General features: G+C 36.2%; 1 protein-coding gene across 3 annotated transcripts in view; it reads right to left on the bottom strand.

Moving 5' to 3' along the window:
• LOC142348760 (myeloblastin-like) overlaps positions 1-14,814 on the bottom strand; it is an 18,440-nt gene extending 3,626 nt beyond the window's left edge. The window contains exons 1-5 of one of the 3 annotated variants that reach the window (XM_075400254.1): positions 14,505-14,533; positions 4,631-4,729; positions 4,457-4,547; positions 897-959; positions 235-450 (exon numbers count right to left, since the gene is read on the bottom strand). In XM_075400254.1, the coding sequence (XP_075256369.1) occupies positions 235-450; positions 897-922 (242 nt within the window). In that variant the 5' untranslated portion in view covers positions 923-959; positions 4,457-4,547; positions 4,631-4,729; positions 14,505-14,533. Of the gene's footprint in view, positions 1-234; positions 451-896; positions 960-4,456; positions 4,548-4,630; positions 4,730-14,504 lie in introns of all 3 variants that reach the window. The other 2 variants (XM_075400252.1, XM_075400253.1) reach the window with 2 other exon arrangements.
• Between the last annotated feature and the right edge of the window lie 238 nt (positions 14,815-15,052).

Raw genomic sequence — 15,052 nt, 5'->3', positions numbered from 1 at the left:
AAAATTTAGCCTGGGTAATATGGTAATAATGGCTCAAATGTGGCACAATCGGTTTTGGAACGCTCTCACGCTTGTGTTATTAATATAAAATGCCTTTATAATTTCAACCAAAATTAGTGGGCCTCTCGTTTGTGCCAAATTGTATATATATATATATATATATATATATATATATATATATATATATATATATATATATATATAGCAACCGACTTTAATGAAAAGAAGACCCACCTTAGATACATTTCCCTAAGGGTGTCCGGATATGATAGATCCTTGTTGGATGTAATGACAGATCCCATTCCACAAGTTCCCAGCATTACATGGATCGGGTTCTCGTTAAACTGGTCCTCACTACAAATTTTTAGAAGACTGCTTTGGGCGCCCAAAATGTCATGGTCGGTTTTGAGAAGAGCTAAGTCGTTTTTGGGCGTATTGCCCATTTCAAAGCTGAAATGAGAAAAATATATTTTGATTATTTCAAATTTCTAAAACATTTTTTCGTCCCTTCTTCTCAGATCGAAGTGACATTCGTGCGAACGTCGAATAGTTCAAATTTTGTGCAACTATAGCTGTCTCTGCCAAAACAACGCCAGACCATAGCAAACAGTGATCAGACATTCGTGCGACCAAATTTTTCACTATTTCCTGTGATCAGACAATCCTACAGACTTTGCCCTTTGATCGGGCCATTCTCTAATACAGGCCCGTACCTAACTCTCAGTGAGTTTCAGTACTGGGCCAGTATAAATGCAACTCTCAATAGACTGATTCAAGTCACCTTTTTTGACTTGTCAGACTTGCGTTTAGTCTGATTTTACAATGGTCAGACTGGGCCAAATGCAAAAATAAATTTCTGTACGGTAATCGAACCCACCATCTCCAGCTCACTATACCTTCGTTCTCCTTCCTGCGCCACCATGACTGTTGCAACTTCTTCTTTTGCGCCGTTAATATAACTGAAAGAAGCAAATTTCAAGCGAGAAAGCGAGCAAAGTATATTACATGGGAGTCTAAGGGCAACGACTATGAAGAGCCAGATGGCTCGTTCGTTGTCCCTACCGGTTGTTTGGTTGACAAATTTGTATTGTACTTATCATAAAATTCTGTTATTTCAACAATCGGTTAAATAAACTTTACTTTACATGAGAATTGCATTAACAATTGCCCAGTACTGATTTACACTTGAAGTTCGTACGGTAGTACAAATTACCACAAAATCGTGTAAAAGATGCCAATGCAAACCACAGTACTGAACATAAGTTAAATAGATCTTAATAATATTAGGGAAAACTAATTCACACAATTATTACCAATATTTGTTGCGAAAATTTTCAGGTGTGCTTTTGAGTCAACAATAAAAAAAAGTAATAAAAAATAGGTCTAATCAAAATTTCACCGCTTTCCCGTACATAACGCCCAGTCAATATCAGTACTGGGCAAGTCTAATTCCAAGTCTAAGTATCAATACTGATTCAGAGCTATGATCAGAACACATTTAAGACTTGTCAGACTTGGCCAAAACTTGGTAAGTCTAGGCCAGTACGAAACTAAAGTTCCGTACGGGGATTGAACCACCGATCTTCCCCCTCCTAGATGCTTGTTCTCCTCACTGCGCCACCGCAACTGTTGGAAAGCTGTATTTTGCGCCGTTAAAATACGCTTGAAAGAAGTAAATTTCAAATTATATTAAATGGGCGACTTGCATTTACAATTGCCCAGTACTGATTTACACTTGGAATTCGGGACGGGTTGCCATCAAGCTCTAGTGCGACTTATGATTAGACTATGTTCAGACTTTGTCCTCTTATCAGACCTTTGTGCGAACATTGACCAGTCGCTCTCGCAACTCTATCTTTTTCCACTCTTTAATTTGGGTTGCACTGTACCCCGTTGTGCGACCCAAATGGTCTGACCAGAGGCGGCTTCGGTGTGTGACTATGCATCATTTCACTCGAAACATTTTCCTCGGCCCAGCATAATCCTTATGTTTAATGTTAATTGTACAACGAATGTAGGGAACTAAACTCCGGGTGAACTCATAGAGGGTAAAAAAACGGGGCTAAAAAAGTGAAAACTATTTCAAACACTGATGAAAACCTAAAGATAACTACTCAGTTTGCGCAGGTGATTCCGACACGTTATTTTAACCATCGCATAATCATTATAAAAGATTTGTTCACATTTTAGTGTTGTCGTAGGCAGACCTCAGGGCGATGTTAAGAACCCTGCCTGGGAATAATTTCCAATATGCGAAATTACATGGCACATCTGTTCTTATGATTGTCACTTTGTTCGGCGAGAACAATTTCACTCGACCTATTTCATTGTTTTGGTTTTGCTAGTTTTGTAATTAATTGATTGATACCTATACTAGATATCAAACTTCCAGGAGCTATAATCTTTCTAAGTTTTTTCTTTCGCCACTCGTCGTGGAGATATTGTGCCCCCTAGCCCCCAACTTCGTGGGCAAATAACTTTCACACCTCCCAAGCATAGGTGCTTTTTTCAAACCCGTATCATGCTGTATAAGAACATAAGATGTAATTGATCAATCTTGAATTTATCAGATGAGGAGTTTAGCCGGCAAGGGTTTACCTACGCGGACGAACTCTACAACTTGGAATTTTCCGATACCATATTTCAGAGAATTTGAAATCAAAAGAATGCGTCGCGAAAGCCGTCTTCATTGATGCCTTAATGCAAATAAAGCAATAAGCAACTGTAAAAACAAGCCGAATTAAAAACCAGCCCACAACTTAGCTAACAGTTATGTAATCCTTCAAAAATTTTAATTCTTAGTTATGTAATCCTTCAGAAATCTTACCTTTCAGTTAAGTAATCCTTCTTATAAACTTTCAATTATGTAATCTTTCAGAAGTATTACCTCGCAATTATGCAATTTTTCAGAATTATTGCTTTATCAAATTTTGCAGTAAAGTAGTGCAAACGTTTGTAATTTATTGTGTAATTCAGTAGAAATAATTGTGACAAAATGAATCACTTTATGAGGTATCTGGTGTGTGTAAACCACAGCAAACCACTTCCCATTAGGTTGCAAATATTACATTTTCCAATTTTAGGGCAAACCACAGCAAACCACTTCCCATTAGGTTGCAAATATTACATTTTCCAATTTTAGGGCATTTTGCGTTTCGCAAACAACATTCTCAATGTCGTTCCCTTTGGGTAATTTCTCTTTGCGTTGAAAATGTGATACATCAATCGTGGACAGTAATGACAAAAAAAACAGCACGGATGTCATCAATCGAATACAAAAAATGCAATCTTTTTTCAGCATTTTATAAGCAAATATTTGGGAGCCATACCATAGAGTAAATTGTTCCCATGAGTCGCGACATGGGTAGTTGCAAAAGTTCTGTTTGTCTTTCAATCCGAAATTAGTATTGGAGGAGATTGATTTTGAGTATCCATATTCGTATTATTTGAATAAACTTTTTTTGTTTCAAATTAGTTGGCATGTTGTTTTCTGCCGTGGAAACCTGACCATGCAACCGTGGACTGCAGTAAAAGACTCCTATCAATGTTGTTCATGCCAGCAAAAAACTTTCATAACGGTTAAACTAACTGATATTTTCGTTTTGAAAGAAAATTTGAACTCGTGTATTTTACTGTCTATAACTTTACACGCCTATAACCTTTATGGTCCGCTTGATTAAAATTTTCAATTTTTATATACCTCTTTGTCATGTTTAAACTTTTAATCCTAGAGCTAGCAGCAATTGCGCGTCTTTCACAGAATAACCTCATTGCAAATTGTGTAAAAAAATTGTGAAAATTTGAACGTTATTCGAAAACAAAATCTTCTGTGTTTGATCTTTAAAAAAGTGGAAATGTACGCTTTAAAGCAAGGTTCCGCTAATACTGGTTCTTAACTTATTAGTTTTCTAGTCTGCATAAAAATGAGAGAGCTTCATCAGTAGAACTTGAACCATTGTAATTTTTTAAGACTCATTTGTAAGCTAAATTATCACCATTTTCCTGAGAACATATCGCGAGTTACATAGCGAAACTAAAAAAAATGTTTTTTTTCAAAGCTCTTTAGCATCATTAGAAAACTATTAACAATCTTGTGATGAAAAACTAACAATATTTTGCGAGAAGTAAACCAATTTGCCTTTATTTCGAAATACTGTAAAGTTTTTTGTTATAATTAGATTATTAGGCTTTTTAACAAACGAACAGGATTTGTTTTAAATTGCTGAACCACATCGAAAATTGAGAAGCCAGTTTCTCAATATTTCACTCTCAGGAAAATTTTTTTATGCGGATGCGGAAATCCTTTTTCTCAGCTGGTCATATGAATTTCTGCGAATCAGATTAATTCGTACGAATTCTTGTTTGATAAGCGTTAATCGTAAAAGAATCTTTAATTGTTTCCTTTAATTTTTCAAAAATCAAGTTCCATGGGAGTTATGGAAGTTTGTTTACTTACCCGGGACAAATCAGTTTCTGGACAATATGGTACGTTGTTTTGGGAGTGTTTCGTTTCGAGAAGTCACCCACCTCAACAACTATTTCACTCTCTGAAACATATTTAGTGTCTGAGACAAGCTTTTTTCTTTTTTACAAAATTCTATTTTTTCAAAATAAATGGAATAAAAATAACCTTAAAAATGGAACAATACCGGGTCGAGAAAAAATCGAACAAAAATGTAAGATAGGCCGTGAAGAGCTGTTTTTTTCACCGCAAATTTCGTAGATAATTCTGCGAGGAAATGCGGTGAATGCGGAAAATATCTAATTTCACCGTTAAAATAAGCGGTGAACTTACAAAAATTCACCACATTTTACGCTTACTACAAGTTACCCTCCTTGCACGGATTCGAATATCTGACCTCCTGCATGTCAGCTACTTCTTTTTCTATTTCTCACTAAATTCTTGCATATTAGTTTTGAATTTAAATCAAATTCACACAACTTTTTGTAAAACATAAGCATTGAACTTTTGTATGATTAGCGGTGAAATCAAAAATTTAGCGCTGAAGTGTGGTGATTTGTTGTAACTTTACTGCTTACTCTAGTGGTGAAATCACAAAAATTCACCACTTAAAAAACTTTCAAAAATATGTAGGATTATTCTTAAGTAAACCGTGCGTCTTTTAATAAATGTATTTTAACTTCGTTGAACAAAAGACAATTCGAATTGTTTTATAAGTGGTGAATTTATGTTAATTCACCTCTAAGTTGAGCGGGGAATTTGTGGTACTTCTTCGCATTCACTGCTGATCTCACGTAATTTTAGCACTTTTCTCTAAGCCTCCAAGCGACGAGTTTATGTAATTTCACCACTAAGTTTAGCGGTGAATTTATTTAATTTCACCGCATTCACTGTTGTTCTCACACAATTTTAACAATTTTTCTAAGAGGTGAAAATGTGTAAGTTAACCACTAAGCTAAGTGGTGAATATATGTAATTCATCGCATTAACCTCTTATCTTTCATTGTTTGAACACTTTATAAAAGTGGTGATTTTATGTAAGTTTACCGCTGAATTCAGCAGTGAAATTACTTAATTTCACCGTTACCATGCGATAAAGTTTTTTTCATCGCATTCACCGCCTGATTTATGTAATTTCACCGCATTCACCGCTTATCTTACAAAATTTTCAACATTCGCCGCTTATTTTACATAATTTTGCGTTGTATGGCGGTGACACCTCGCCGAGGCAATATGGAATAGAAATAGTAATATGGAATAGACCCGTAAAAACAGTAAAAAAATTGCTACCATTCCTAGTAAAATTAGTACTATTTTTAAATAATAAGACTAACAATTTCAAAAAAAATTGATAATACTAATAATAATAATAATAATAATAATAATAATAATAATGATAATAATAATAATAATAATACTAACAATAATAATAATAAAAATAATAATAATAATTATAATAATAATAATAATAATAATAATAAGGATAATAATAATAATTTCATTAATAAAAATAATAATAATAATAATAAAAATAATAACAATAATAATAGTAATTACAAAAAACAATGGTATGAAAAAAAAATGGTATGAATACTAAAACTAATATTAAGATAATAACAACAATAACAAAAATAATAATAATAGTATTATTAATAATAATAATAATTATTATTATAGTAAAAATAATAATAATAATAATAATAATAATAATAATAATATTAATAATAATACTAATAATAATAATAATAATACTAATAATAATAATAATAATAATAATAATAATAATAATAATAATAATAATAATAACAATAAAAATAATAATAATAATAATAATAATAATAATAATAATAACAATAATAGTAATAAAAATAAAAAAATAATAATAATAATCGTAATAATAATGATAATTTTTATACGCTATTCGAGAGGACTATCGAAATTCGCCTAAGTGAAGAACAGGTTCTGTGATAACTATTCAATTTAACCCCTAAGGCAGAACTGCACTGGGTCAGTTCATTTTCAGTGCTTTAGCCGCAGTCAAGGTCAGCTACCTCTTACTGTTTTATTCAATCGTTGGTAGATTGATTCCTGGTAATGGAAAAATGTCAAATATGTACTGCATGTAAAAAAGTAAAATTTACTGCAATGATGGTATTAGTGTCACACGCTAGTACCACTTTTCGTTCTTTAGGCAGAAAGTTTACGAAACATGTATGATAGGCATTTGTTAAGGTACATGTTAAGTACTATGGTATACAAAAAGTGTACAATTGAATTTGCATTAATAGATAAACAGGAAAATTAGGCTAAATCCGAATTTTGATTAGCTCGGGAACAGAGCTAAAGTTAATTTTAAGTTTTTAATGTTTTTTTCTGCTGTTCCAAAATTCTTGGGGTTTAATTCTCGTAAGGATGAAAATTTATTTCATGTATTGTTTGATCCCCCACAAATATTGCGTTGACATTGTCAGATGTTGTACCCTTGGTCATCCTGCGATGTAATAACGGTTGCCCTTGTTGTCTCTTCCAGGTGGAGCGGAAGATCAGGGATTTGTTTTGAGCTGTAGAGGCAGGTGCGTGTGTGGTGTCCTTTGATGGGGAGAACGATGTGAGGCTGGCGGCAAGTCTCTTCTTCTTGGAGGGATGTTCGTCGTCCGTTGAATCATTGAGGAAATCAAGGTCTGTTTGATGAGGTGGTTGATTTTTTTTCTTCCTTGGAGCTCTCGTGGAGTTTTTCTTGTGTGGGATATTGATAGTGTTTAATTTTGAGAGTTTGGACTTTATGTTCTGAGCTGATTTTGACTATCGAGTGTCTCTTTTTCGATTGAATCGTTCGCCTATAATTTTAAATTTCTATTCTTGAGCGTGGGATTCCATGTTTTGGATGAATTTCGCATAATGTTTTCTGACAGTCGTCCTGGCTTCAAATTGATTAGGAGAGTTTCTTCTGTTCGTGTGGCTGAATAGAGCTAAATCGGTTTTTTTCAGATCAGTGTCTTTTGGTCCGGAGACTTTTATTGTTGGCATCAAATCTGTTGTTTTGTCAAGAGGGGCTCCCTCGGTTATGGCTTCGTATATGCCTTGCAATTGTTATTGGTTCCAAGATGCCGCCAGGGCCTTTCTTGCTGGCTGTAGTCTTGGGCTGCTTCTGGGCAGTGGTTCCTCGAATGTTGCCGAAGAAAGTTTTAACATTACCGGGAAATCACTCTCGCCCTCTCTAGCTTCTTTCAACCTCCTGCGTTTGCTCTCCTGTACTTCGGCATCGCTTTTCAAGTCATCGTTGTACCATTTGTCATCCGTGATGAATTCCTCCATATAGTATTTCAATGAGCAACTTAAATTAATTTCGTTAGATTTAGTAATGTTCTTGGCAAATGTTAGAATCTTTTTTCTACCGTAATATACATCGAATGGTGAATGTTTAGAGTTTTTATTCTACAAGTGCATAATTCGTATGACATGTTGCGTAACGCTTTTATAATAATGAATGATCTCTGATTTCAGTCCAACCTAATGCAACCTAATCATCGTTTGACTGTTGGTATAAACCATTTGACTAGGCCATTTGGCTGATCATTGTTAGCCGGAACTTAGAATTGGTTGATATTAATGCGCAGAAATAATTGTTGGATCTTATTATCTTTTAAGCACTGGTCTCGTCTAATGTTATGGGGAACTCCGTGTCGGGCAATGTATTTTTTGAGGACCTTTTCTATTTTAGGGTCATTTGCAGCAGTCAGTAGTTCAGGAGCGGGATTTTTTGAGAAGCGGTCATTATAAGCGAGAAAGTATATTTCAATCCCTTTTCCATTGAATATGGGTCCAAGTGTTATTGGATTTCTTTGTTTGGTTTCGAGCACGGTGGAAAAGGGTTTCCAATTAGGTTTTCTTGCGATATTTTTTAATCTCTTAAGGAATTCGGAACAGGGTTAAAGACATTATTTAAGTCTTGGTTGACGAACAACAACCAGAGTCTCTGACCACGTTCGGTCATTCCCTATGCTCCTAGGTGTGTTGAATGAAGAACGTCCATCACCGATACCTTCATAGCATTGGGGATAGCCAGCTTAATGTTGAGGAGAATGCAGCCGGCGCTGACACGAGCTCCTCCATTTGGCGTCTCCTTTCGTCTCCTGTGCGTATGCAATCTCTCATTTGTGAGTTACAATGTCCCGGTTTATCACCAATGCAATTATTTGTGTGTTGAACCCACAGTAAGGACTTCCGATACCTGCTGTTCCTCGGGTCATTGATTGTTGTTGTTGGAGTTGGGCTCAAATATTTTTTCAATGATAAGGCTCTTTTTTGTTGAGGAATTGATGGTTATGTTACCTTGTTCTGTGTTTGAACTATTCATTGGCTTAGTGTAAATTGTTTGTTAAAACAGAGTAGGCTGCTGTGCGGTAAGTTTAGAAATTGAATTGTTTATTTTTCCTTGTTGGAATTGTTGGACGATTCTATTGTTAAAATCTTCTCACCTATGTTTTCGTTTAACTATTTTTCTGTAAAATTTGTGTTAATGTTTGTATCGTTTGTGAAGACTTGTTTGATTTCGTGTTTTAATTATGTTGTTTTCTCGGTCTGCTTTTTTTCGTATGATTTGTAAGGTTTCACATGTGACATATATTTGGTCGGTAACAAAGTTTTCGTCGTATGTACTTGTTGGCTTAAAAGGTTCTGAGGCACTTCAGGAAAAAAATCCGCTAGTCTAATATTTTGATGCTGAAAAGAAGTGGGATTAATCTGTCATACTATAAACGGACTGCTCTATGGTCTTTTTGTACGGTGAAATGATGTCCGTATAGGTAATGCTTGAAGTGCTTTTTTAGGTTCATACGATTCCTGGAAGCTTCAGTTTGTTTTGCTATATCTCTTATCTGCTTCATTCAAGAATCGCGAGGCGTAAGATATGGTCTCCCAGCGGTTACCTGTTTCTTTTTCTAGACGGTTCCTAATTCTGCTCTGGAGGCTCCCGTTTTGACTCTAATCCTACCTTATATGTCGTATTGTGTATTTTGGGTTAAATCCCGGTTTCTGCTTTTGAAAACTCTGATAGTTTTTTTTTCGTCCAAATGTATTTTGACCTTTTTTGGAATAAATCCAAGAAATCTTGGCAAACGATTGCCATATTAAGTATGAATTTTGTTAGGTGATGTGCGCTTCTTAGAATTGAGTATTTGAGTATTTGGCAAAGTGGCCTCTAACGATGTTTATTTTTTCGTTCGTTCTGTCTAAGTTTTAGAGGTGTTTTTCCTTTTGATTTTTGATTCCTACTGTTGTGACTATTTTTATATCATCTAAACATTCAATGTTCTGTTAGGTTGAATCATGTTTAGTCTACAACTTTTTGAAGTTCTGCCAGCGTGTCTGTTACGCCATAAAATCCTGTAGTGAATCTATATGTTCCTGTGACTTGTGCGCCTATTATATTAAAGTTGCTTGCTTTGCGATATCTCCATCTAGGTGTAGTTGGTTGTATGCGTAACGTAGGTCGATTATTGAGATTAACACCTCTCCTTCGTGGGACGATTGTGTGATAGTTTGTGCGATACTATCTATCAGGCATTCGATGTTGTGTATTTGGTATTTGTTTTTAGGGATTGCTTTATCCATTGTTTTTGAGTCCATTGCTAGATTCATCGATTTCTCTTGTTTGAGAGTAACGACTTTCTGAGAGATATAAACTTGTCGCTACTTTTTCCTAGTTTTGTTATGTGACTGTTGTTTTGTAACTGTTTTTTTTTCCTCTGGCACTTTCTTTTCTAGGTGTAGGGGTATACGGGTGGACAGGGGTGTACTTCTGATTGGGCACGTTGAACGTAAATTGATTGAGTTAATGTTCTTACTTTCTGATTTTGGGGAGTTCTATTGCTTGATGTGGATAACAAGAGGGTTGAATAGGTCTCTCCCTACTATGACGCCCCACTATGGTTGCTGAGTAACACTACGATCTCTGCCCGTCATAATTCCTACAGTTTCACTCAATGTCGCAGTACAGTGTTCCAAAGCACTTGTTGGGGTTATTGGTGTGTCTGCGTAGCTATGCTGGTTTTGTTGTTCGGCTCCACCACGTATTGTTGTTTTTTGCTTCTAAGTCTTTTGGCACCTTTTCGGACACAATGCTGCTTGAACTCCCCGAGTTGACCATGACCCAAATTTTGCGGTGTTCTTGTTGTATATATAGCCCGGACGGTGTTGATGGGTCGTCCGTTGAATCTATTATGTTTACCGTTTTTTCCTGTGCATAATAATTGTACTTCGAATAATGTCGGGGTCTAGTGAGATCATAGTGATGCCCTTCGTTTATTGTTCGATACTTTGGTTGTCAAATTCATTGGTTGAACACCGGGACTGTTGGCGGTTTAAGTGTGATTTAGATATCTTTGCAGAGTGTTTGGGCTTGTTACAGTACGTTTTTCCTTTAGCTTGACGTTTTGCTCTGTGGTTTTTGCCCCAAGGTTGACCACAGCTTCTGCGATTGTGGTTACTCGGCTTATTGTTGTTACTTGTGTAGCTATTTTTTCCTCGGCTCCTTATGTTGTCGATGATTGTCTTCTGGAGCCGTGGTAGCGTGAGCTTGAGATTTCTAATATGATCTTTTGCCGACCGATGAATGGTGTTTTTGATTATTCGGACGGGTGCTTTGATTGGATAGCCAGCTGACTTCTTATTCCAAGATCTGTACTCATCGCTTGTTCTAGGGACTTTTTTGGGGCTAGAAAGGTCTTTATTATCACCTTTGGATCTCTTGGTTGATCAGTTTTGCAGTAATTATGTCTCGTATCAGTTCGTCCTGTTCGTGTTTCTAGTTGAAAAAGCTTTGCTAGAGACCTCAATGATGAAAATAATTGCTCCATTGCCTCCCCGCGTTGTTGTTTGTGAGTCCAGAGTAAATTTCTGTCAAAGGTGACATTTTGTGGTCGGATGAATGTTATCTCGACTTCACTTTATAAATCTTTTGTAGTTTTGTTCTCCATATTTCTGTGTTCCTAATTCTGCTCTGGAGGCTCCCGTTTTGACTCTAATCCTACCTTATATGTCGTATTGTGTATTTTGGGTTAAATCCCGGTTTCTGCTTTTGAAAACCCTGATAGTTTTTTTTTCTTCCAATTGTATTTTGACCTTTTTTGGAATAAATCCAAGAAATCTTGGCAAACGATTGCCATATTAAGTATGAATTTTGTTAGGTGATGTGCGCTTCTTAGAATTGAGTATTTGAGTATTTGGCAAAGTGGCCTCTAACGATGTTTATTTTTTCGTTCGTTCTGTCTAAGTTTTAGAGGTGTTTTTCCTTTTGATTTTTGATTCCTACTGTTGTGACTATTTTTATATCATCTAAACATTCAATGTTCTGTTAGGTTGAGTCATGTTTAGTCTACAACTTTTTGAAGTTCTGCCAGCGTGTCTGTTACGCCATAAAATCCTGCAGTGAATCTATATGTTCCTGTGACTTGTGCGCCTATTATATTAAAGTTGCTTGCTTTGCGATATCTTCATCTAGGTGTAGTTGGTTGTATGCGTAACGTAGGTCGATTATTGAGATTAACACCTCTCCTTCGTGGGACGATTGTGTGATAGTTTGTGCTATACTATCTATCAGGCATTCGATGTTGTGTATTTGGTATTTGTTTTTAGGGATTGCTTTATCCATTGTTTTTGAGTCCATTGCTAGATTCATCGATTTCTCTTGTTTGAGAGTAACGACTTTCTGAGAGATATAAAACTTGTCGCTACTTTTTCCTAGTTTTGTTATGTGACTGTTGTTTTGTAACTGTTTTTTTTTCCTCTGGCACTTTCTTTTCTAGGTGTAGGGGTATACGGGTGGACAGGGGTGTACTTCTGATTGGGCACGTTGAACGTAAATTGATTGAGTTAATGTTCTTACTTTCTGATTTTGGGGAGTTCTATTGCTTGATGTGGATAACAAGAGGGTTGAATAGGTCTCTCCCTACTATGACGCCCCACTATGGTTGCTGAGTAACACTACGATCTCTGCCCGTCATAATTCCTACAGTTTCACTCAATGTCGCAGTACAGTGTTCCAAAGCACTTGTTGGGGTTATTGGTGTGTCTGCGTAGCTATGCTGGTTTTGTTGTTCGGCTCCACCACGTATTGTTGTTTTTTGCTTCTAAGTCTTTTGGCACCTTTTCGGACACAATGCTGCTTGAACTCCCCGAGTTGACCATGACCCAAATTTTGCGGTGTTCTTGTTGTATATATAGCCCGGACGGTGTTGATGGGTCGTCCGTTGAATCTATTATGTTTACCGTTTTTTCCTGTGCATAATAATTGTACTTCGAATAATGTCGGGGTCTAGTGAGATCATAGTGATGCCCTTCGTTTATTGTTCGATACTTTGGTTGTCAAATTCATTGGTTGAACACCGGGACTGTTGGCGGTTTAAGTGTGATTTAGATATCTTTGCAGAGTGTTTGGGCTTGTTACAGTACGTTTTTCCTTTAGCTTGACGTTTTGCTCTGTGGTTTTTGCCCCAAGGTTGACCACAGCTTCTGCGATTGTGGTTACTCGGCTTATTGTTGTTACTTGTGTACCTATTTTTTCCTCGGCTCCTTATGTTGTCGATGATTGTCTTCTGGAGCCGTGGTAGCGTGAGCTTGAGATTTCTAATATGATCTTTTGCCGACCGATGAATGGTGTTTTTGATTATTCGGACGGGTGCTTTGATTGGATAGCCAGCTGACTTCTTATTCCAAGATCTGTACTCATCGCTTGTTCTAGGGACTTTTTTGGGGCTAGAAAGGTCTTTATTATCACCTTTGGATCTCTTGGTTGATCAGTTTTGCAGTAATTATGTCTCGTATCAGTTCGTCCTGTTCGTGTTTCTAGTTGAAAAAGCTTTGCTAGAGACCTCAATGATGAAAATAATTGCTCCATTGCCTCCCCGCGTTGTTGTTTGTGAGTCCAGAGTAAATTTCTGTCAAAGGTGACATTTTGTGGTCGGATGAATGTTATCTCGACTTCACTTTATAAATCTTGTGTAGTTTTGTTCTCCATATTTCTGTGGGGGAATTTTCCCGCATGCATTTTCCGTCCTTCGATTCCACCGCTGAATGACTTTCTATATTTGTACTTATTGATTGAGGATATAATGCCATGGGCTTCGCACACAGAGAGGGGTTGCTTTACGTACTGGCTTTCAGCTATCAAAGAAGTCATAACAAAAAACAGTTCATTTTTTCAAACTGTACTCAACTGCTCAAAAAAAAAGCTCCTTGATATTTTGACGCTCCAGAAATTTGACTGAATTGGCCAAGACTTGAAAAGTCTTAAGCAAGTCTTGGCCGAGAATTGACAGTCTTGTGCAAGTCTTGCCCAGGACTTCAAAAGTCTTGGGTCAAGTTTTGAGCACAGTTTTTATTGTTGGTTTACTTTTGTTTGGTAAAGAAAGAAGGCCGGTACTTGCAGTGGCCTGCCTAAGAAGATCTACAAAGTGCAAAAATAAGCACAAGACAAAATGAGAACTTCTGCAAAGATCACTTGATAGAGAAAAGACTGATATTGCCGAAAGATACTGGTCGTGGCCACTTCTTTCTGCCCAATGGAAAACAAATTGTTTTCGGAGAAATATATGGGACATTTGAAGTTAGTATTTGCTCAATTGAGAACTATCATGGCCAGATTAGCAATTATCTCCGAAAAAAAGTTACCATTTTTTGCTAATTTTTAATTGCATTAATGATATATAGTTTCTTCTTAAAACTCAAGACGTGGAAAAGAATTGACTGAAGGCTTGACAAGACTTAACGTAGACTTGACAAGTATTGAGAAAGTCTTGGCATGTCATTACAAGTCTTAAGACTTCATTAAGACGTGATCAGTACTGATTTCTCAATTCAAGACGTGTATTTCACTGGAAAAGTACTGTTCAAGACTTGAAATTTGTTCCATGTAAACCTAGCTGCATTTTCGCAAAATCAGCTATTTATGAGCAACAATCAGCTAGTTTGTGCGCATTTCCTGCATAATTACATGAAAAATGTCTTGACATGGACGAGGCCTTTTAGTAAATAATTGACTAACCGTCCCACCAAAATACGCAATGAGCAGCTGTAAGAAAAAAGTTTTGGTGAATAATTGTTGCTCCGCAAAATCGATATTTGAAAAATTCAGTCAAATATTTCAATTTAGCATAGAAGGGTCGAAAATTCGACTGCACTCCATTAATTATTAGAGAATGTAATGAGTTATAAATTGTATAATTTGATTTATAACTAGATGTTGGAACTTCGCCAAGTGATAATGCGAAAGCTCCAAATACAAAATATATTAGAAGCTTGTTTAAAACAAAGTTAACAAAGGCCATTGTTTTGAGTTGTAATTATTGCGAGCAACCTAAACTGTGCAAGTTTCGAGGCATGGGTTTCAATGTGTTTGTCATATTTGTTTCAAACTGATTCAAGGTCTGGTATTATGGGTGTTTGTTTACATTTATCTTGTTACTCAAATAAACTACGATCGGGCAAAAATTGAAGGGGTTGCCAAAGATTCAGTGTTTATGAAATATCGTCTTCAATAATTGCATTTTTTGTTCAACCCGAGGTGTCGAAGATCAAAATGCAAAAAAATGA

Source organism: Convolutriloba macropyga, chromosome 10 (genome assembly GCF_964194025.1).
Source record: "Convolutriloba macropyga chromosome 10, txConMacr16.3, whole genome shotgun sequence".
NCBI classification, from domain to species: Eukaryota; Metazoa; Xenacoelomorpha; order Acoela; family Convolutidae; genus Convolutriloba; species Convolutriloba macropyga.
Note: the sequence above shows the minus strand (reverse complement) of the source record. Positions and strands in the feature narration are given on the sequence as shown.